Source organism: Tachysurus fulvidraco, chromosome 14 (genome assembly GCF_022655615.1).
Source record: "Tachysurus fulvidraco isolate hzauxx_2018 chromosome 14, HZAU_PFXX_2.0, whole genome shotgun sequence".
Lineage (NCBI taxonomy): Eukaryota > Metazoa > Chordata > Actinopteri > Siluriformes > Bagridae > Tachysurus > Tachysurus fulvidraco.
In genome coordinates this window covers 11,935,035-11,956,540 of record NC_062531.1, presented here as the reverse complement: position 1 = coordinate 11,956,540, position 21,506 = coordinate 11,935,035, and the positions used below count along the sequence as shown (strand labels likewise).

General features: G+C 36.1%; 1 protein-coding gene across 2 annotated transcripts; it reads right to left on the bottom strand.

The window, feature by feature from the left end:
* Positions 1-612: 612 nt before the first annotated feature.
* On the bottom strand, positions 613-20,218 carry slc38a5b (solute carrier family 38 member 5b). Of its 2 annotated transcripts, none has more exons than XM_027167306.2 (16): positions 20,016-20,218; positions 12,361-12,510; positions 11,945-12,014; positions 11,718-11,833; positions 10,764-10,837; positions 10,568-10,660; positions 7,759-7,840; positions 6,959-7,041; positions 5,316-5,374; positions 4,928-5,044; positions 4,620-4,699; positions 4,300-4,400; positions 3,668-3,792; positions 2,960-3,104; positions 2,738-2,841; positions 613-2,612 (listed from the first exon to the last, which is right to left on the bottom strand). In XM_027167306.2, the coding sequence occupies exons 2-16, from the start codon at positions 12,417-12,419 to the stop codon at positions 2,508-2,510; spliced, it is 1,413 nt and encodes a 470-aa protein (XP_027023107.1). In that variant the 5' UTR covers positions 12,420-12,510; positions 20,016-20,218; the 3' UTR covers positions 613-2,507. The 2 variants fall into 2 exon arrangements, with proteins under 2 accessions (XP_027023107.1, XP_027023109.1); XM_027167308.2 differs by having other exon boundaries at positions 12,361-12,508; positions 20,027-20,218.
* Between the last annotated feature and the right edge of the window lie 1,288 nt (positions 20,219-21,506).

Here is a 21,506-nt window from a genome sequence, read left to right as displayed (position 1 = left end):
TGTACACACTTATATACCATATATTTTATTTTACAAAACCTTGGCTTTACTATTGGGCTTTACTATGGCCTTCCAGCTATCAATGCAGCCTAAATTCTTTGTGGAATCCTTTCTTCTCTATTGGATCCACTAAACTCACATTATACTACATTTTGATGGATGAGGTGAACATTACCCAAAGCTGTTGACCCATATCTACCTGATTTTATGCACTGCAATGCTGCCAAATGACCAGCAAGTATGTGTGCAGGTGTTACCAATAAAGTGCTTCATATATGTGTTTTGATAACGCTTAACTCTTCGTTCTGCTGTTTGTATGCCACTTTAATTGCGCACAAGTGAATTCCATTTAAATGATTAGAGATTTTGAAAAAGTATTACACCAGAACTAATTTAGGCTGTTCACAGCAATGAGGGCAGTACAGGTGCAATCAGCTTGTATTGTTTTATTTGTAAATAATGAATTAAATATTAAAGAAATATATTGATTTTCTCCCAGTTCAGTATAATAAGCTATGTTATGTACAGATCCGTTATAATCTCAGTTGAGTTCAGTTTAGTGAATCCTTATGTAAATCAATATTTTTTAAGCTCCCAAATCAAACAAAAAACTCAACATACAGAATTCATCTTTATTGAAAACTGTAAGAATGACCAAGTCTACAGCCAATTCAGTAAACAAAAAACAAACAAAAAAAACAGTTGATGAAGTAACTTCATCAGCGGCAAAGTATCTTTGGCATCAATGGATATCCTGTTCTAAATCTGTGTAACTTCATCAAACATTAGCACCATCTTATTTAAGGTTGCAGAGAAGATGCAGAACTGTTTAAACAACACAAAGAACAACACCACTATACGTCAAGAGCAGCATTGCATTTGGGGAAAAACAGTAAACAGGTTTGAGTTACTTGAGTGTAAGCTAGATTACTAACAGTGTAGATAAGCTGCATACATGTAAAATTGTCAAGTTCATAGGATGTAATTTGTCAAACTGACTCACTTTACTGAGCGAACAATGCTGAATCCATTAAATCAGCAGATTTGTCTCATTGAAATGTGTATATGTATATGTATATTTGGGACATGGATAATAGTTTATTTTTGAAAGCATATTTCACAGTGACCTCTACACTAAGAGGAAAAACAATTTAACCCTTAATTCCACCAGATACTGCATTGTCATATTGGCTTAAATGCAAGGATAGAAATTTTAAAAAATCTTTAAAAAAATATATATATATATAATTTCTTATTAATTCTCTTTGGAAATTTGTGGAGATTTTATCTGTGGCCCAGAAAAAAACCCCATCAACCTAAAATTAAAGGCCACAGTAGAAGTGCTGATAAATCCATGATAGAAGATAACACAAAGTTCTGAATGGTCAAGCTTCACATCGAGGAAAAAATACAGATGGGGTCTTTGCTCAAATTTTACTGAGTGAATGATTTCCTTTAAAGTTAATAGATCAGCATTGGATTGCATTACAGAGATTTGCTGTACCTTTGCTATTCAGAAAAAGTGTAATCCTGCATAACCGGAAAAAAAGTTTTTTATACTGTTTAATATACTTTCTAATTTGTCCATTCTGCTATAAAACCACAGTGAAAGCAATAACTTCAGGCATAATAAGGTATTTAAAAAAAATTCGGAAACAAGGTTTATACATCGGGAATTCACATTATGAATTTTTGGTATTTTTATGGTAATGCCAGTTTTACTTGGCATTTTAAATACTGTAAAGAATTTATTCATAAAATTATTCATAAAAATAGCCGTTATGCAATACATTTGCTATTAACAGAACTGTCTTTAGAAATCACTGATTGTGGCTTTAATACAGTTCATATGTGGTTTATTTTTCATGTTATTGCCAATTTCACCAATTATGTTTAAGGTTTGTGACCAGGATGTGACTGAGAAATTTGGATAAGAATGAGAACCGAAGTGCAGCAGTCCAACATGGTGAAATAACCTACTATATGTGCATGGCTTAAATCTATTTGCTCTAAAACCAAGATTGAGTAGAATCGACAAAATTACTTTTGATTTTGGATTCTAGTAAAAATAGACTTTTCCTGTTTAACATGAAAGAAGAAAATAAATCTATAATCTATTTTTTGGGATTCTCTTACAGATGTTGCAAAAGAACTTTTGGAAGTTTGCATCTTTAAGCACTTGCAATCAGAAACCTAATTGGCATTTATATCTGTGGATTGTCAAAGCAAATGACTGCGTAGGCGTGATGAAGCGCATGATGTCATCATGTTCGACCAAGATCCTCCACCACAAAAACACTCCTCTATTTAATTTGAAATATGGTGGGAAGCAGGTCCTACACTCACTCAGTGAGGTAAGGGACCAGCGGTGAGATGGGCCCAGCCTATCAGTGATTTGTTTATTTTGCTCTTCTCTCTGGTTCCAAAACTGGATTTGAGGGAAAAGGACCACTAGATGATGTTCTGCTGAGCAGGCATACTGGACCCCTTGTGTTTGTGGTTGGGAATTAGTGTCCCCCACCACTGCGGTTCTCTCCATTAAACCAGTCCAGGGCTATGAATGTTAAACTCATCGACATGAAGATGAAACCCAGGGCTGTGAAGCAAATGGCCTGAGAAAAAAAAGTGACATATATCAGTGATATATATAATATGTATATATTTATGGACAGTTCTCATATACTTGTCTTTGAAATCTATTCATAAATGTCTGTTCTTCATTTATCGTTCAACTCACTTGAATTTTTGTTCTTGAAAACAATGGCTCCTGGTCTACTGGAACAATGCGGATATAGAACAGACCTGGGAGGATGAAGATCAAGCTTGGTGCAGAAGTGGCACCTGAAGACACAGCAGTGCACAGAATATTTCACCTAGGCAGTGTATTGATTTGGTTCTTTTCAAATAAGAATTTCCTGATAGAGCTGTTGTATATATTCAAGAGGAACTTTGTACATACCGATGATACCGAAGATATCTCGAATGTTGGGTACAAAGATGACAAGCAAATTGACAGCAAAGAGGAGGCACACAGCAATGGATATGTGATGAGCCCAGTGAAAAGGTTTCTCTGGGAAAATCAGCTGCAGTAGAGCCCGCCGAATCTAAACAAAGATCACACTGATATTTAAATGACTGCTTTTAATATAGTAAAGTCTTCAGCAGAGAGGACTTTTATTTTTTCTAGGTAACATGACAAGCTACAGTTTTGCCATATTACCTTTAAACAGAGAGAGAGCGAGAGAGCGAGAGTGAGAGAGAGAGGGTTAGACCAAAGAAACAAAAAATGATGCTGTACATAAATAATGACAGAAGCCTCTTTCCATAAGTGTCCGTTCACAACATTAAATAAACAAGTATGATCCATAGTTCATTAATTATTTGTAAAAAATGCAATGAAAAATCACACTGGGATGAAAAATAACACTGAATCGTGCTGATTTTGGACAGTAATTAACTTTGTTGTGATACCGTGCAATATCAGATCAGCAGTTTATTCAGTCAAACAGTCAAGAATGTAAGAATGTGATGAAGCTTAGAAGCAAACAGGGCGCTTTCATTGCACAGTGGTCTTAAACCTGTCCTAACTGTCTGCAGAATGTTGTTGATACATTGTTATTGCAAGAAAAGTGATTGTCAAGATTTTATAGAAATTGAGTGTTATTACCGGGAAAAGCACCACAGGCACAGTCAGTGTAACAGCCACCAGTACAGCCAGTCTGACACACAGGATCAGTATGTCCAGTGGGTCCACTTTACTGTAGGTGTGTAGCAGCTCTGGCTCTGTATTTCCTGTTTATGTCAAACAGAAAAAAAGACTTCTCTCTATAACAAGCCTATAAGTGTAAAACAAGTAAATCATTTTCAGACATTTTAGACAACAGCATAATGAAAATAGGTGTGACAGCCTGGGAAATTTCTTAACAAGGCAAAATACCAAAAAAAAAGGTTCTTATTCTGAAATATTTTCCCTCCTGTATATAAGTAGTTACAGAGTGAGAAAATGGAGAAAATGCGTATTTAACAATATTATTTCTCTTTTAATAAATTGACCAATTCATGAAATTGACTCTGCAAGGAAATTATTCTAACACAGCAAGGTTTCATCACAATATTTTCAAGTTCTTACAGTGAAATATATTTATGTTTTCTTAAGAGATGTCCACATATGCAACAGGCAAAAAAAATATATTTTGGCTAAAACACATTTTCCCTGGCCACCACATGCATAAAAAATGTCTTGATGTTTTATAGATAATGGAGTCCATAAATAAGTGGATATGGATTTAGAAGGCTCACCATAAAAAGTGAGGTATCCAAAGACTGCGGTCAGCAGGTACATTACAAACATGCTTAGGATGGATACATTGGCGATGTTCTGCATGCGGCGCTTAGTGGGGCTGTTAAAGAAACCAAGAAAATCTATAAATTATTAAATAACTTGTGATGTCTATCACAGAAAACATCTGGCAAATAATTTACATACAAAAATAAAATGTGATTCTGTGTCATTCCTGCAATTTATCATCAACTAATTTCTATTTGTTCCTATGATTCACATGGTAAATATATGGAATTCTTCAGGTTTTCTCATTTGCAGTGTGTGCTCCTAAACATACTTGCGCAATTCAGTGTAGATAGGCAGCACTTCAGGGTGGCACACAAATGCAAAAGCCAAAATAGGAACTGTATAGGCTGTCTGCAAGACATATGGAGAAAAATCAGGTAATGAGAGTAGGATGTAAAGCTTCTACACAGTCACCTGTCATGTCACTACAGTCAGGCAAGCAGTGACACTTTAACGTGACCTGGATGACTGAAAGCTTTATCATACTGAATTACCTTTTCCTAAAATATGATAGATAGCTTCTGTCATGATCATATCTAACTCTGACTGATGAAGAGGAGGCAGCTCTGTTTCACTGACCTGCTGGTTGACAGTGAAGTACTTGGCCTCACATTCTCCTTCTATTGTGATGTTGATTGTTGTGTGATTGGTGAAATCATTCAGAGGACAGTTGATGTTGAACTTCTTATAGATGACCTAGATCAGAATGACACAAATAAAGAGAAAAAAAGGAAGAAAAAGAGAAAGCGGAAAAAGGACTATGAGTAACAAAAATACTGAGTAACAGTGAAAGTAAAGTAATGTGAAGTCTCTCCATGCAGAACATTCGGAATTCCTGTAGTACTTAAATTAATGTTAACAACTTTAAAAATTCTACACAGTGCTACTGCTGAAATGCACAGCAGTATACAGGTAGAATTTAATCCTGTGAAAGAAGCATGACGTTTCTGTTCCATTTGATACTCACTGAGATGAGGAAGAAAACCATGCATGTGAGTGAGAAACCACTGGTGTAGCCCAGGTACCCTAAAGACACACATGCCACAACTTCACATTAACTGTATACAACTTCACTATGTGTGCTTATAGATATCTAACTCATTTGCTTAAGTGATATTCTTCATGTAGGCCCATGCTTTGATATTGACCTGTTGTTTTTCTATGATATTTTCTGTCTGTGCTCTATTTTGAGTATGTTTCCTAGCATTATTATGTACTCTAGAACTTCACATGTTCCCAACAGATACCAGACCATGCAGCTTCACTGTGTTTTACTGTCTCACACTTTGTGTGTGTATGTACAAAATGTGTGTTCAAAATAATATATTTATTAAAAGACAGTGTGATGAGTAAGGACACCTAAATTGATTACAGTATATGCAATATTGTAATAATTTTTAATTTATAGAGAAACTAATACATATAGTAAAATAGTTTTTGTTTGTTCACATTTGGGTCTGTAGTAATATACTTTAGATGAATATAATTTTCTCTTCCATATGAGGATGCTACATATATTCCATCATATGAATATGTGAATTCCATCAGTACAAAACTGAACTGAACTGCTTATGTAGTTATATTTCAGGAGTCACAATATTCTTTCATGTAAAATCCACAGGCAAGTAATGCATTTTACTAAAAACCCAGAGCAATGGAAGTCAACGAATTGCAGCCATTTAAATTTGACAGCATTTAAATAACAAAATAAAGCAAAAAATTTCATTAGTGGTAAAATGTTACAAATATTTTGCAATGCAAACAATAGCAATTTGATTTATGATATTTTATGTTTACTTATATGTTTGCATTTACATTTTTTTATTCAGAGTGACTTAAAGATGACAGGGACTAAGAGAAACATCAGTCTAAAAACCCTGTTAGGGAGGTTAGTCTAGTATGAAAATATAAGATTAACAAAGTGCTAATTTAGGTGCTTGGGAAAGAGTTATGCCTTTAGTTTTTGTTCTTCGGGCAGATATGGAAAGTTCCAATTCCAATACCGTTTTTTTGGCTGGGAGAACATTAATGCATGTGTTTCTTGTAACCTCAAAGATGGTGGTTCCAGTCAAGCAGTGCTAGAGGCCTTCACAGGTATTTTAGTACTTTAACTAGGTCAATAAAGATGGGTTCTGGTCTACTTTGATGGCAAACATCAGTGTTTTTAATCTAAAGCAACAAGAAGCCATTGGATTGAGAATAGAATGGGGTGGGGTGGGAGAACTTATAGAGAGGTTGAACACAAGTCATGCATCTGCATTCTGGATTAGTGGCAGGAGGCTCAGATAGAGAGGCAGGTGTTTACTCTTAAACTGACGAGGAAATGAACGAGTAGCCTCTGTGGACAAAAAATGAGCAAGTATGTTATGTGATGTGAAGTAAGAAGGGCAGTTAGTTCTCCAGAACTACCCCAAGGGTGTGTACAGTGACATATGGTTAGCTCTGAGAGTTGACCAAGCAGAAGGACTGATGTACTTAATTCTTAAATTTCTCTGTTTGTATGTGTGTGTGTGTGTGTGTGTGTGTGTGTGTGTGTGTGTGTGTGTGTGTGTGTGTGTGTGTGTGTGTGTGTGTGTGTGTGTGTGTGTGTGTGTGTGTGTGTATACTTACCAAGCTGTCTCATCATAGCCAGAGGAAGAATAATACAGATAGACACAATGATGATCAAATAGTTGCCATTCAGGTACCACTGTCTAGATAAAAATAAAATTAGTTATTTAAACCCAGCATTTCACAAAATATTGATTGAAAATTCTACAGAATGTTGAAAATAATAAATAATAAAATATTCTAAAATGAAATAATTTCAGAATTCCCTTAATCTCTCGGGAGTTGCTGTAGTTCCCATGCACATAACTACATACCTAAACTATTAGCTTCACTTGACCAAGTATAACTCAATAATAAGCTGGGATTTAAGGTTAATAAATTTAATAAACAAACACTTCAAGACATGCTCAGTTGTTCATGCTAATGTAACTAAATAGCAAGTGGCTAAATAGCAAAAGCACTAGTAAATTAATGAAGCCTTTCTTTTATTTAGCATACATTCATTTGAATGACCAATTAGAGTTAAATACAAAAACTTACACCATAAAAATGTTGGTTTACTTCCTTTTACATTTTTCAAGGTAAAACAGTGTGAAATTTTAACTGCCAACTCATCTTGTCTTCAGGGCCACTAGAATAGTTTTAGTCTTTAAAATTATATACTGTATCTATTTATTTTAAACACAGTGAAATGAATGTCAGAGCATGAAACTCGGTACCAATGAAGTAGTCACAACAACATTACATATAACTCTGTCAATACATAACAAGTATATAGTCCCCAGCAGAACTTCAGCTACATTAATTAGTTTTGCAAACATCTGTAATAGCCATAATAAGGCTTTTTTTTTGCAACTTACCCGCTGCTATGCTGAAGACCCAAAAAGGCTTGAATGACCAAAGGTAACTCGTATTTCACAATGAAGAGATAGCTAGACATTGCTGAAATTAAGACAAATAGAATAATATTACAAAATGTAATCCATCTACTTATAAAAATACATAAATTTGTTCATTATTTATATTATACAGTGTCTGGATCAGTGGGATTTTTTATAGTGCTATTGTCCTCAAAATGGGATTTCTGAAGCATAGCCAGTTGTCCAGATTTTTGCTGTTTTCTTACCATTATCTAAGTTATTATAATTATTATTGAGTTCTCATAATTGTTAGGCTGTTTAAATGCTCAATTGAATTGAATGGGTTTATTCCAAACATAATAAAACTCAAAAATATGTAGGCCGGTAAACGATACATCTAATGGCTGTTTTAACAAAAATGTATTCTGTGAGTGTAAAGCTCAGTATAATATATAAAGTTATAGTGCCCTTATACAGTGCTACAGATTACCTCATTACCTTATCTACACTGTCAATGACATTTTACTTTGAAGGGGGAAAATTCTGGCACTCCTTTGCCAGGACAGGAGCCAGGAGCAGGAACAGGTGGGGATGTTATGCGACATGACCCCACACACTGGCAATCCAGATGAAAGGTGGTGTGTGTCCTTTCAGCACATCTCAAGTATCACACATACTGGAGGCCACACATTTGATATAATACGTTTTTGCTCCAGTATATTGTGCCTGCTACAGCATAATAGAAAAAAGTAATAAAAACAAGATCTAGCAAAGTAGATTTCTAGCAAAGTAGCTGTCAAATTTATGTTGATATCATGTGGTTGAAAAATATTTTCTTGTTTTATATTTTAGCTTTGATTTTTTTAATGAACTAGGCATCAAGCATTTTATGATTTAATTCACGGATTTCACGAGGCTGATTCTTCGAAGAGTGTCAGTGACCATAAACCACCATTGCTTTAAAAACAGAGGGAACTCAATGCTGCATCAGGGATGACTCTATGGGAGCACTTCTTTGAGGAAGTTGTGTCTATGTTTATTGTGAGCTATCTCTCCCCTTTATCGGCTCCCCTTTAAAGTCTGCACTCCCACTGATGCCCTATCGGGACACATCAGGCCTTATAGTGAAGGCTTACATGGCAGGACGTCAAGCCGGTGCAGCCCTGCAGACAAAGGTGGTTTTGCAGGCATAACAGGCTGACCTGCATTATAAATTTTGGACTGCTCTTAATTGTACTTAGAAACGTGCAAAACTGAGATCATTGTGTCAAAGATCAAGTACGACCCCTATCTTTACATAGGTATTTTGCCAGACCACAGGAGACTCACAAGGTTTGCATTAGCATACCAGTGCCAGGTTCTCCCTTTTGGATTAGTCTTATTGTTCACTCTAACAAAGTGCATGGAGGCTGCTCTGGCATTATTGCACCCTAGGGCATCCATGTACTCAATTATCCAGATGATTGGCTTGTCTTGGCTCAGTTGAGTGTGGTGGCAGCCAGGCATTGAGATGCTGTACTTGCCCGCATGAGGTCCCCAGGCTTCAGGCTCAACCCAGGGAAGTGTGTGCTTTCTTCCTCTCACAGAGCTACCTTCTTGGGAATATTTTGCGATTCAGCTACAATGTTGGCATGTCTGTCTCCCGATTGAAGGGAATCTGGATAGGTTAAGGCCTATCTGTCACCCAGGCACATGTGTTCGGCTCATTTCAGTAGCAGATAAAGCTATTCCTTTGGGTCTGCTACACATGAGACCAACTCTGGCTATGGGAGGAGGGGATTTTCACCCACACAGCCACCCCAACAATGGCATTTGGGAAGGCTAAAGCCATGGTGCAAATGTAGTTGAGACTCCATCTGTATGTTTTCCCTGACAGCTCTGCACACAGGTTTCTATCTAGTGTAGGTTATGACCTAGTCTCCTTGTTACTATTGGCTCTTCATTTGCCCACCTGAGTCTGGTTTGCGGACCTAATTTCCCCTATGGATAGTGCTCCTTCATAGATTCCCGTCAGGAGAAACTCAGGCACAAGGGGAAATCCTCTTCCCCTGCCCAATGTTTTGGAACCTCTTTGTCTGGCCCCTTGAGGGTGACCAGCTCCTAGATACAAACTGTGGTTGTGGAGACTATGTTGAAAGTTTGCCTCTGGTGTAATCAGCATTGTCAGGATCTAGTTCTATGAACTTTTAGTACAGTACTAGAGCCTATCACCGTCTAGATTGAGGTATCCATGGCATCCATCTGTGAGTCATATCAGGTTCTATAACCTGGACCTGGACCCTATTTCTGGGTCCAGGGTCTTACAGGGCTAGTGGCGCTCTGCTCCCAGCTTGTTTGTGCCATTTCATGACCTCAAGACAGGCATCTCACAGCACAGGATGGCTTTAGTATTGCGTTTTGTGTAGTATTGTGTTCCCCCAAAAGGGAACTACACTGGGTTATTTTTGGTTCCCTGAGAAGGAACCAATACGCTTGCCACACTCCAGACATCCACTCGCTCTTCCTATAGACAAGTAGAAGCTGGAGTAATGTGACGTAGATGGCATGTTCCACTTCATCACATTACCTACCCAAGCTGATAAATCGGCATGATTTCACACAGAGCTTCAGACCCAACTTCCACAAAAAATGGTTCCCATAGTATCAGCCATAGCACAGAGTCTCATTCCCTTCTCATTCCCTTCTCAGGGAACTGGGTTACAAGTGTAACCTGGTGTAGCTTTGCAGTCAGTCGAAACAAAAAGTGCTCCAAATTACAGAGCATCTGAATTCACCACAACTCTTGTTCTATTGTAGGTATCTAACTCACCTCCAATGTTGTGCATTGTTATGACAACAGCTGCCAGTATTTTTCCCAAGTGACCAAATGCTCTCTTGCCAAGTTGCTCATACGCACGAATACCTGCACATAAACAAAAATAATCAGCTAACTCTGTGCAAATTCTTGAATCATTTATTTGAGTACAGTTTTTATTATTACAGTTATTATTACTGCCTTGTCTTACCCACAACTCCAGCACTCTTCAGGAGGAGATGGATAGAATAAGATGAAAGAATAGCAATGCTTATCAACAGGAACCTGTAAAAACATTATTTTACAAAATCATTTGTTTGTTTGTTTGTTTGTTTGTTTGTTTTCCTTTATTTTACCAGGAAGTCTCATTGAGATAAAAAATCTCTTTTACAAGAGAGACCTGGCCAAGGTAGCAGCCATACATAAACAACATATTAAAATGCTACATATTGTACAAGGTAACAGCCGTACATGTATTAAAGTAATTTGACAATTAATACAAATTAGTGTACAAATTAGTGTTTGTATATGGATTTACTCTCAGTAGTTGCACATAACCGTGTGTGTTGCACATAACCGTGTGTGTGTGTGTGTGTGTGTGTGTGTGTGTGTGTGTGTGTGTGTGTGTGTGTGTGTGTGTGTGAGAGAGAGAGAGAGAGAGAGAGAGAGAGAGAGAGAGAGAGAGAGAGAGAGAGAGAGAGAGAGAGAGAGAGAGAGAGACAGACGGACGGACAGACAGACAGACAGACAGACAGACAGACAGACAGAGAGAGATGCCTGCACTTTTTCCAACAGCCAGACTTATAGACCTTGCCAACTGTGTAGCTATATTTAATGCTGCAATTTGATTTGGGAGCCTTGCATACAAACCTACTATTTCGCAATGACCTGTTTATTTAACAGTAAATACCAAAAATGCCTAAAATGAACCACTTTGAACCCATTACATCCTGGTGTATAGTATGCAGGAAAGAGGGAAATATACAATTTGCATGCATGAAAATAGTAATAGTTGGTTTAACTACATATAGTTGTGTACTGTGTGTGTCTGAGTCTAACTTCAGCAAGCCATGTGAAATTCAAAGTAATGTGACAGTATTTTGCAGCATGTTGTAATACTGTGCTGAAGCAAGAGTACACTGGTGATGCAGTGTGACATACTCACAGGAACATAATTATGCCAGTGTTGGACATGGCATATGACAGTCCCAAGATTCCACTGCCCATGATAGCATTGCTGAGGTTAAACACAGACATTCCAAATGAGGTCTTCCCTTCAAACTGCCAGAGACACAATGTCAGAAAGATGCAGGGAATTGCAGCATACAGACAACAGGAAGGATGGTGACTAGATGTATGTTACATTCTTATAATGTATAAATGCATACTTACATCTGTAAACTGAGTGTCTTTTTTCCCAGGGTTCTTATGTGGTAAAAAATGTTCTTGCTCTGGCAAGAAACTGCATATTTCACGAAATGAAAGAGAAGAAAAAATATTCTTTCACTGATCATGATGCTGAAATACAGAGTTTTTGCTGTTTTTCTACTACACACTAATACATCATTCTGAAAAAAGGCACTGACAATGCATTTACAATGATGCATTTAAGTTCATTTATTCATCCTAAATAATTGGATAATAATAATAATACCTGGGCTGCAGATTTCTTTTATATTTTAGAAATATAACATATAATTAACTAAATATAATTAACTACTAATTCTGCAGGCTGTTATAAAGGAAAATAACAATTGGTCATTAATTTTTCAAGATATTAGCAGTTCATAAGCAAAGAGGACACATACCCATCTTCCAGAGACTGAAATTCCTGGTGGTGTCCATTTGATAGTTTCTGAAGTTCCATTTTTGTATATCTTTTTGTGTATTATTGTAGAAAAGAAAGAAATTTTGTTGAAATAAAGCTGGAATGAAATAAATTCCTTTAGTGTTGATCTGAAAGACAATCCAACAAAAACAAAAGCATTTAGTTTTTTCTTTCTTTCTTTGAACAAAAATGCATTAAATGCAGTACCATTTGGAAAACTTTACATAGCTGATAATGACATTTATTTCCTTTTAATTGTATTGTGTCTCTACCAAGTTAAGAGCAAAAAACTGAACAATTCTCCAACTGCACTCGAAGGAAAAATATGAGCTCCATGTGGCTTTTTTCCCACTCTCCAAAATTTGATTGGTTCATCAGAGCTCATGTTTCAGGAGAAGCCCTAAGCATGGGCTGCAGCCTATTTTTACATTTCTAAAAATTTCCATACACTGCTGAGTTTAATGTCTAATCCCATTTTTTGTTATTTTTGCTAAGATATATGAATCATTACCAGACAGTCCAACAGCTGCATGTGAGTAGATATATTTTTAGTAAAGGTAATAAAAACACACAAAGCTTAATATCGTATTTGTACTCTGCCTCTGTGGTGGTCAGATGTTGTGAAAGGTTGTGGGAAAACTCAACACAGCCAACACATTGCTGTTTAATATGAAATTCGGACTCAAGCTACATTTTTTCCCCGTACTTGAATTGGCTACGTGGCTCAGAAGCCAAAAGTTTGGAGGACATCCAGACAAGCCTGCCAGCTGCAACTCCCACACACTTTTCTGATCTCTGCCTTGTAGACTGATGTCTAGTACATTTGATTTACTTTAGTGCCTTTCTATACATTCATGGTTGTCTTTCACCACACACACACACACACACACACACACACACACACACACACACACACACACACACACACACACACACACACACTCACACTCACACACATACACGCGCACACAAACACGTGCATGTATAAATATATACATGGATGACAAATTAATGTAAAAATAACATAAAGTGTGTAAGTATGGAGCTGGGTGACTACAACACACCAACAGCTGAGCTCAGATTAACATGACTAGCCATAGATTCTACAAGTCAAATAACAAGGCACTGTCTTACATCTAGCATGTAAAATAAAATGGGCTGTCACATATGCTGAACATAATTTTTACTCTAATTAAATCACAAACTGAGTCCTTATGTCCTGTGGAAGGGAAAATCTTATCTCCCTAGCCAAACCTTTAGCAACCTTCCATGTGTGTGTGTGTGTGTGTGTGTGTGTGTGTGTGTGTGTGTGTGTGTGTGTGTGTGTGTGTGTGTGTGTGTGTGTGTGTGTGTGTGTGTGTGTGAGTGTGTGAGTGTGTGTGTGTGTGTGTGTGTGTGCTTTTTTGGTGCCATTACTCTGATTTTTATTTTTGGATAACCCCATTAGGGGCTGTTATACAGTAGGTTCCTGACTTTGATTTGACCTTTTTCCATTCTCAGCAAGTAACCCTATGCTGGAGTACACTAGGATTGGCACTTGACATGGTTCTACCTGGCTTGCCACTGAAAACATAGATCATGCAAAAATGTACCTAGACAAATGATTTCATTTACTCCAAACACATCATGTTTTGTTTTTTTGTTTTTTGTTTTTTTGGTTAAAAGCCTCCCTAACACTTACTAAAGCAAAGCTCAATATTTTTTGAAAATTTTGTTTATGATTCTTGACAGGAACACCAGAAACTGTATGACTAACTTGCAGACATAAAAAAATGAGACAAGCGTGTGACATTTGTTAGGATTCAACACCCAATTTTTACCCCCAGCTGGGTTTGAAACAATTGGTGTTGTTATTGTATGAAGTGACCTTACTCTTTAACCTTGTTTGTCAAGGAGAAGCCCCCAAAAGGTATATCCTACTGTCCATTTTTCATTTCATTTCATTTGATTTCATTTCAGTAAAAACTGGGGTGCAGATAAAAAAAATTATACAAAGTTAAACATCTTAAGAGCCATGTATCTGGGACAGACCAACATAAGTGACAACATAAGTAAGAAATCTAAGCATGTCTTTGATAGGCTCTTAATGCACCTCATGCCTTCATCTACCCATCAAGACTGAAAAGAACTTGTTCTTCAATGGACAGTATGGACAGATTCTACACAGATTGCAGAGTCACATGCAACTCCAACCTTACAGACTCACTGACATTGCACATTGTCCATAACGAACACAATCTGCAAATATACTCAAAATCTACACAAAAAATATCTTTGCTTCAGACACCCTGACTGCATCAGACTATTTCAGGATATCACCACCTAGTGACATATGATACAGTAAGCTCTTGGAAGAGTAAGGAAATTACTCCACTATATCAAGCAATATATCCTGTTACCTCATCACACATAAAAGCATAAAATCAGTACAGATGCACTCATTGCCCTGAAATATCAGGACCTCTATAAGCATTAATAACACCTCATCTACCTACAGTAGGAAGAACTATTATGAATAAAGCAAGAATAATGCAGATGTGTGTAATTGTGTGCAATTTCAGTGCAATATATATTTACATTATATACACATTATATATGTAATATGTGTTGTGTAAAAATTTGAATGAAGTAGTGGGTGTTGTGTAGAGCTGTGTTGTGTCCTCAGCTCTAGTTCTTCAGGTTTCTCAGGGGAAGAGGAGTTCCAACACAAGATTATGAAAATTTATTAGTCATCAAATAGTTGAGCTGGAGCAACAGAATTCATCACTAACTGCAATAACATCAAATAGCTTTTTAGCACAATCATATGCTATCCTGTCTCATTAATGGCCTATCCATTTTCCAAATATTCATTAATAATTTTTTAGGTAAATGAATAATATTTTGTATGCTATGAAATACATATATACAGTATGCTATGGTCAAGAACTGTGAATTCCTCAAACCTGCTATAGAATACATGGGGTATATACTTTCAGCAGAAGTTAAGTCAAGTGAGCTTTTATAGTACGTCATGTTGTGTTAATCAAAGCAAATATTATACACTGAAGCTCTGTTAACAAGCATAGGACACACAAGACCTTCAAAGGTTTCAGGGCTTTGCTTGTACAGATGGTTTACTTGTGAACAGTCTGATTCCAAAAACAGTCTTTGAGGCCACTTCCAAGCAACTTCGAATGAAATTTCTTTTCAACCTTATACTACATGAGTAGATGTCCTGGAACAGGAATGCACTCCAGATATATTCTCCCAGAGCCAGGGAATGTCTCCTTTTACCAGTTATCTCAGATCTCCAACTTAGATTAAACTATTAGACTGTCCTCTAACTCTTTCTCCAGAGGATAAAATAGATCAAGATCCTCTTTTTTAATTTAAGTTCAAAGTTCAATTTAAGACCTACTGTCCCAAATTTTAAGATGTACATCATTACATTTAAATTTCCAGCATTTAGCAGACACCCTTATCCAGAGTGACTTAAATTATCAAATTTTTATACAACTGAGCAATTGAGAGATAAGGGCCTTGCTCAGGGGCCCAACAGTGGCAGCTTGGTGGACCTGGGATCGAACTTACAACCTTCCGATTGGTAGCCCAACACCTTAACCACCGCACCCACAGCACATCAGTGACTACTCATTTTAATGAAAGAACAGACATTCACCAAAATGAGTAATTGTTGTTTTTTTTTAAAAAAATGAATTTTAGTAACAATCTATGGCTATAGCTGTTGTTTTTACCTACCAACTGTATTTTACTGTTGCCATTTTATAATGATTTTTTAATAAAGTATTTGGTTTGGATTGTTTAAAAACATGTCACAAGGTCACATGACTATTTGATTATTGAATGTGTAGATAAATAACTTATAACTTTAACTTGTAACTTAAAAGATGAATAGAAGCTTTTGTTGATTACTATTTTTATGCAGTACTGGTGTCATACTGGTGACAGTGGTAAACAGGCAGTGGCACTAATACCGAAACACACTGTACTTTCTTGTGCTCCTTTTCATTTTTACTCTTAAAAAGGTAAAATGGTATCTCTATCAAGATAGGCAAACATTTCAACCTGTGGATTAGATTAGATTAGATTAGATTAGATTAGATTAGATTAGATTAGATTAGATTCAACTTTATTGTCATTACATGTGTACAAGTACAAGGCAACGAAATGTAGTTCTGGCATCTGATCAGAAGTGCAATAAGCAGCAAATACAAGATGTACAGTACAGTATTGGCAAGCTCATTGGGCATAATTCTTCAATTCTTCACCTGTTTCACATCTATAGACCTGAAACTGAAAATCCCAAAGTCAAATATCTATAATATATAAATTACCACCTGTCTGCAATCCACAGGTATCAGTAGATGCGGGATATCTTGCTGTACCAGTTGCATAATGCAATATGTTCCAGTCCTTGTTGTTGTCCTTTGCCTTAGCCTTCAATTTGTTGTTGTGAATACTCAAGTGGAATATTAACTTGGCTAATAAAGTCCAGTGCACGTTTTAGCCTTGAAATAGACCAATATGTTAATAGGATGTTTTGAAGCTAGTGGCAGTCATATTTGCACATGCCACACATTTACAATATGTTTATTTTAGCACATTCATTACACAGAAACAAATTAATAATAGATTAATTTGACCTACTTTACTGTTACAGGCATGTAATTGAGCTTTAGGTTTAGAGACAATAGCAACAGATGCTTGATGCAAATAATATATATAGCCTTTAAAATAAAATACACACTTAAAATAACAAAGCAGCTATGCACAACAAAACACTACTAAGCAGCCATTTGGCCCCCTGACCTGCCCCCCTGTTGTGTCTTAGAAAAAGGCTGTCTCCAAAAATGGATCAAAAATGGATCATTTTGAGTTAGTCAAGTGCTATCTCAAATGAGCTGAGGTAAAAACTCAAAATAATATGTACTGTATTACTGTCAAGTTACCTACACACTGTAATGTGGACTTATTCCAAAATATGGAATATATATTAGTTCTGCAAGTTGGATTGTGCTTACAGAATAAAGAACCATTGAAACTCAAACCGCATTTCAACCTAAAAACACTCAAAATCTCATGGAAAATCTGTCATTCATCTCAACATATGCCAACCAAAAAATGTCTCTTCCATTCATCAAGAGGAGGAGCAAAGGGAAAGGAGGAGTGAAGGGAAAGGAAAGAAACTTTTCTGATGCAAGACTACCCTTGTTTTCTCACCCCTCCTCCCAATGCCTCATTTCAAGAGCAAAAAAAGAGCCTTTTTCAGACCCATGAACCCTCGAGGCAACTTACCTTTTTGTTTTCACAGCTTGCAAGTCACTAGGCATCAAAAAAACCTCACAACCCCAAAAATCGGTCAGCGATGAACAATGAAAATTTTTACTGAAATCGATGTGTTATATGCTTAACCCATGTAACACAATTAAAATGTTTAGGGGTTTGGGAAGATAATAAACTTGATGGGACAGAAGGGGGTGGGGTAACACATTTAGCCCTCTTATTGCATCCACTGATAAGAGATAATTACATAATCACCACAAACTGTCTTCCACTCAACAGTGAATACTTCATGTGCTCACTGCTGAAACGCCAGGTTTATGTTCAACTGTTGACTTAAGTCGACATTATTTTAGCCAGCGGTTTAAGCTGTAAGGGGAGGTGCTTACTCTGTGTATGATACACTCCACACTCCACACTTGCTGCTCAAGTTAAACAACTCTGAGCTCTCCACCCATAACATTCCATTGGCTTTTTTCTATTTCCTCATCTCACTAGATTCTACAACATTCTCAGGCTCCTCTTGTCATGCAAACAATAATGTAAAATATTGATGATTGACAAACTGTAAGTATTTTATTCTACACCATTTTTTTTACAAGTCACGGTCAGAACATATTGGGCATGACTGTGCTTGAATTTCTGTACCCAAGCAATACTGCAATTTTCCTCTTGAGTGACCCACAAGGCCCCAGACACATACATGCTTCAGATAATCCATGAACATCCCCTATGCAATTAGTACTTGGACATGTTTCCATGAAACCAAAATGAACGGCTTGTAGCATACTTGGGGGAAAAGAAAAAACAAAGCAAGCCCTTTTCATTTTGTTTAAACACGTGACTGAACAGCAGGAGTTGTGCTAACAACAATCAAGACACTAATGTTGCTTACATGATGACTTGTCTATCAGCACCTCATATTCCTTTTCCATCCCTTGAACTTCCTCAGACACAACAGAGGAGGTTGGATATGACCAGGACATCCGCTCTATGGAACTGAGGAAGCCACTTCAAATGTAAATCAATTGTGAAGACAAACTTTATTGTGAGCATTATACGCTCAGTGCCAAAAAAATTATTTAGCCACATTCCATGCACAAATGATAGTGATTTCCCCTGATAATGAAAGTGTGCTGGGACAACTTTAAGGTTGTGGTCTATACAGTTATCTCAATATGTAGTGCTAAATTAATTTGCAAAGTGTTTAACGCAATCTACACTATCTCCAAACACAATTGAAGTTGAATGTTTTGGTTTTCTAAAACAACACAAGACCCTATTTATGCTCTTTTTCACAAGGGCTCTACAAACGTGGATGGTATTAACTTGTGACAGTACAGTGTTTTTGCTTGCGGCTTGTGGTTACACCCTGAACGATTTTAATTATGATACACTGTTTTATTTTTTCACATTGTCACATTTAAAGGACTAAAGACGGGCACCGAAAGGCTTACGACAAACCAAAGTCTTTTTTTCATAGTGATATATAAACTTATATATTTATTTATATATTTACTTTATCCATATACACACAGCAAATTAATTACTGATTAACAAAATCTCTTGGATTTTAGACCAACATTTTTGAACTGTGTTTTTTCTATGGATTTTTTCTTTTTTTTAGGTTCACATTTTACTAGTACTACGTGTATTCGCTATTCCTTGAGTTATTCCTCAAATAATTTGTAAAAAAGTTCCAAAGGAGCAGTGAATATCTATGAGGTAACAACAGCAGGAAAAGAAACAAATATCTATATAATTAAACTATATGAAGCTATAGAGAACTGTCTGAAGATAGAAAATGTCCTTTACTATATAATAGATCTCTTGTGATTTCTCCTCCCTTGCCTGCAAAAAATTAGTAGCCAAGGCAGCATGAATACAAACAGGTCAGAAAGTAGATCCTTAATTCTTTTTTACAATTTTTTCTAACTTGGAGGAGTGTTTGAGTGAGCAGGACTGTGTTTAAATGAGATACAAAGTACAAAAGCATTTTTTTAGAAATACAACTCAATTGCCCTACACCGTTTTTCGTACTTGACACTAAATTATCAGTGTCCTGTGTGAATTATTAAAAAAAAGTCCATCACTTTCTCAAGTATTCCCCTTCTCTTTTTAATAAACAGAAAACGTGTTGCGGCTGTTGTTTTAATTTATACTACTACAACCAGATCAGATAGATACAAAGACAGTTAAGACATAAAGAGTAAGCAGTGTGCTGACAGATGATAACACTTTAAAGGGTGTGTATGTGCACGTAAATTTCAAGGACTTCTTTTCAAGAACAGCAGTTTGTTTTATGGCCCATACACCCTAGCAAATTAGTTTGTAAAAACAAAGCCTCTCACCTTTTTTTTTACCTTTTGAAGTTGCAGTTGACGTTTTTTCAAATGTAGTAGTGAAGAAGTGTAATCTGCATTGTTTTCTTGAACTTTAAATTTGTAATCACCACTCTAATTGAGAAGAAACCAAAAGAAGAGCCAAAAGAAAAGAGGACACTACAGATCAAGTAAAGGGAGCAAGTGAGCAGTGGGAGAAAGCACATGTGTGGAGGAGGAAAAGGGCTGAAAGGCAGGGCTGTTCACGTCCACAGTTTCAAATTTCACGTGATGTCACACATAGTATTGAAGTCACTTTACTAGAGCAAGTTTAAACAGGACAGAGTGCTTTTTCCCTTCATTATGTGTATGCTTACAATGTTAAAAACTAGATAATGTAAAAGAATAATATAGAACTACGTTATTAACGTAGAAAGAGATTGTGCTCAGTTTTTACATTATTTTATTTCATTTTATTTAGTTTATTACTTAATGTTGCGACTGTTATTCAGTATTTAATATATACATGTAAACTCATACAGATACTCTGTTTTTACATAACAATGACTTTAGATGTGGAATTATGGTTTCCTTCCTGTTGATAAAGCACCTTATCTTATCTTAAGTCTTGACCAAACAAGATGCAAAACAAAAACAATGAATTCATGTCAGAATTATTCATTTGTGCCACAAATGATATATTACACAAAAATACAAATAAAATTATTTAACTACAAATGTCCTACGTCTAAATTTAAAGCAGTCTGGCAATGTAAACTTCCCATGATGTGTTAAAACATTGTGCTACAATGAAGCTAATCTCTGCATAGAATCTTAGTTGCCGTTTGTTTTTCCTCTCCTGTGCAACTAAATGACTTTGCCACATGTTGGAAATCTGAGGTAATTTAGGAAAGTCTACCTTTCAGTACACTTGGGCTTTAAACATTAACAATCTTATGTGTGTATGTGTGAGTCGAGTAATTGAGAAGTAAATAGGAACTCTGTACTCATGTACAGCTTTTTGAGTATTTCCCCTATTCAAAATTCATTTTGGCATCAATCCTGGTGTTACTCATTACGTCAGCATTACATGGCAGTAAGCCAAGATTTTTTTTTAGTGTGGTTTAGTTTTATTAAAACCAGAAGTTTCAACTGGTTTCAGATGTGTGACCTGTAGAGCTAATACACTGTAAGACGGAATGCGGAATATAATATAGCCTACGATGTAAATTATTGTAAAACGTAAGCGGTATTTATCTCCTAGTTTGTATTAAAAATACAATTGTTTGTAAGATATCACAGAAAATGTTTCAATAAATAAAAAAATAAATAATAATAATAATAATAATAATAATAATAAATATGAAGAATAGTATCACACTTGTTTTAGATGTTACAAACATATTTTCAGTTTGTTTATACATCAAGCAAAGACATGTTTTCAGATACATTTAAACAGAAAAGTATGTTTTTGCTTCATTTAAGATTAAATTATTTTCAAAAACGCCTGGTTTTATAGTAT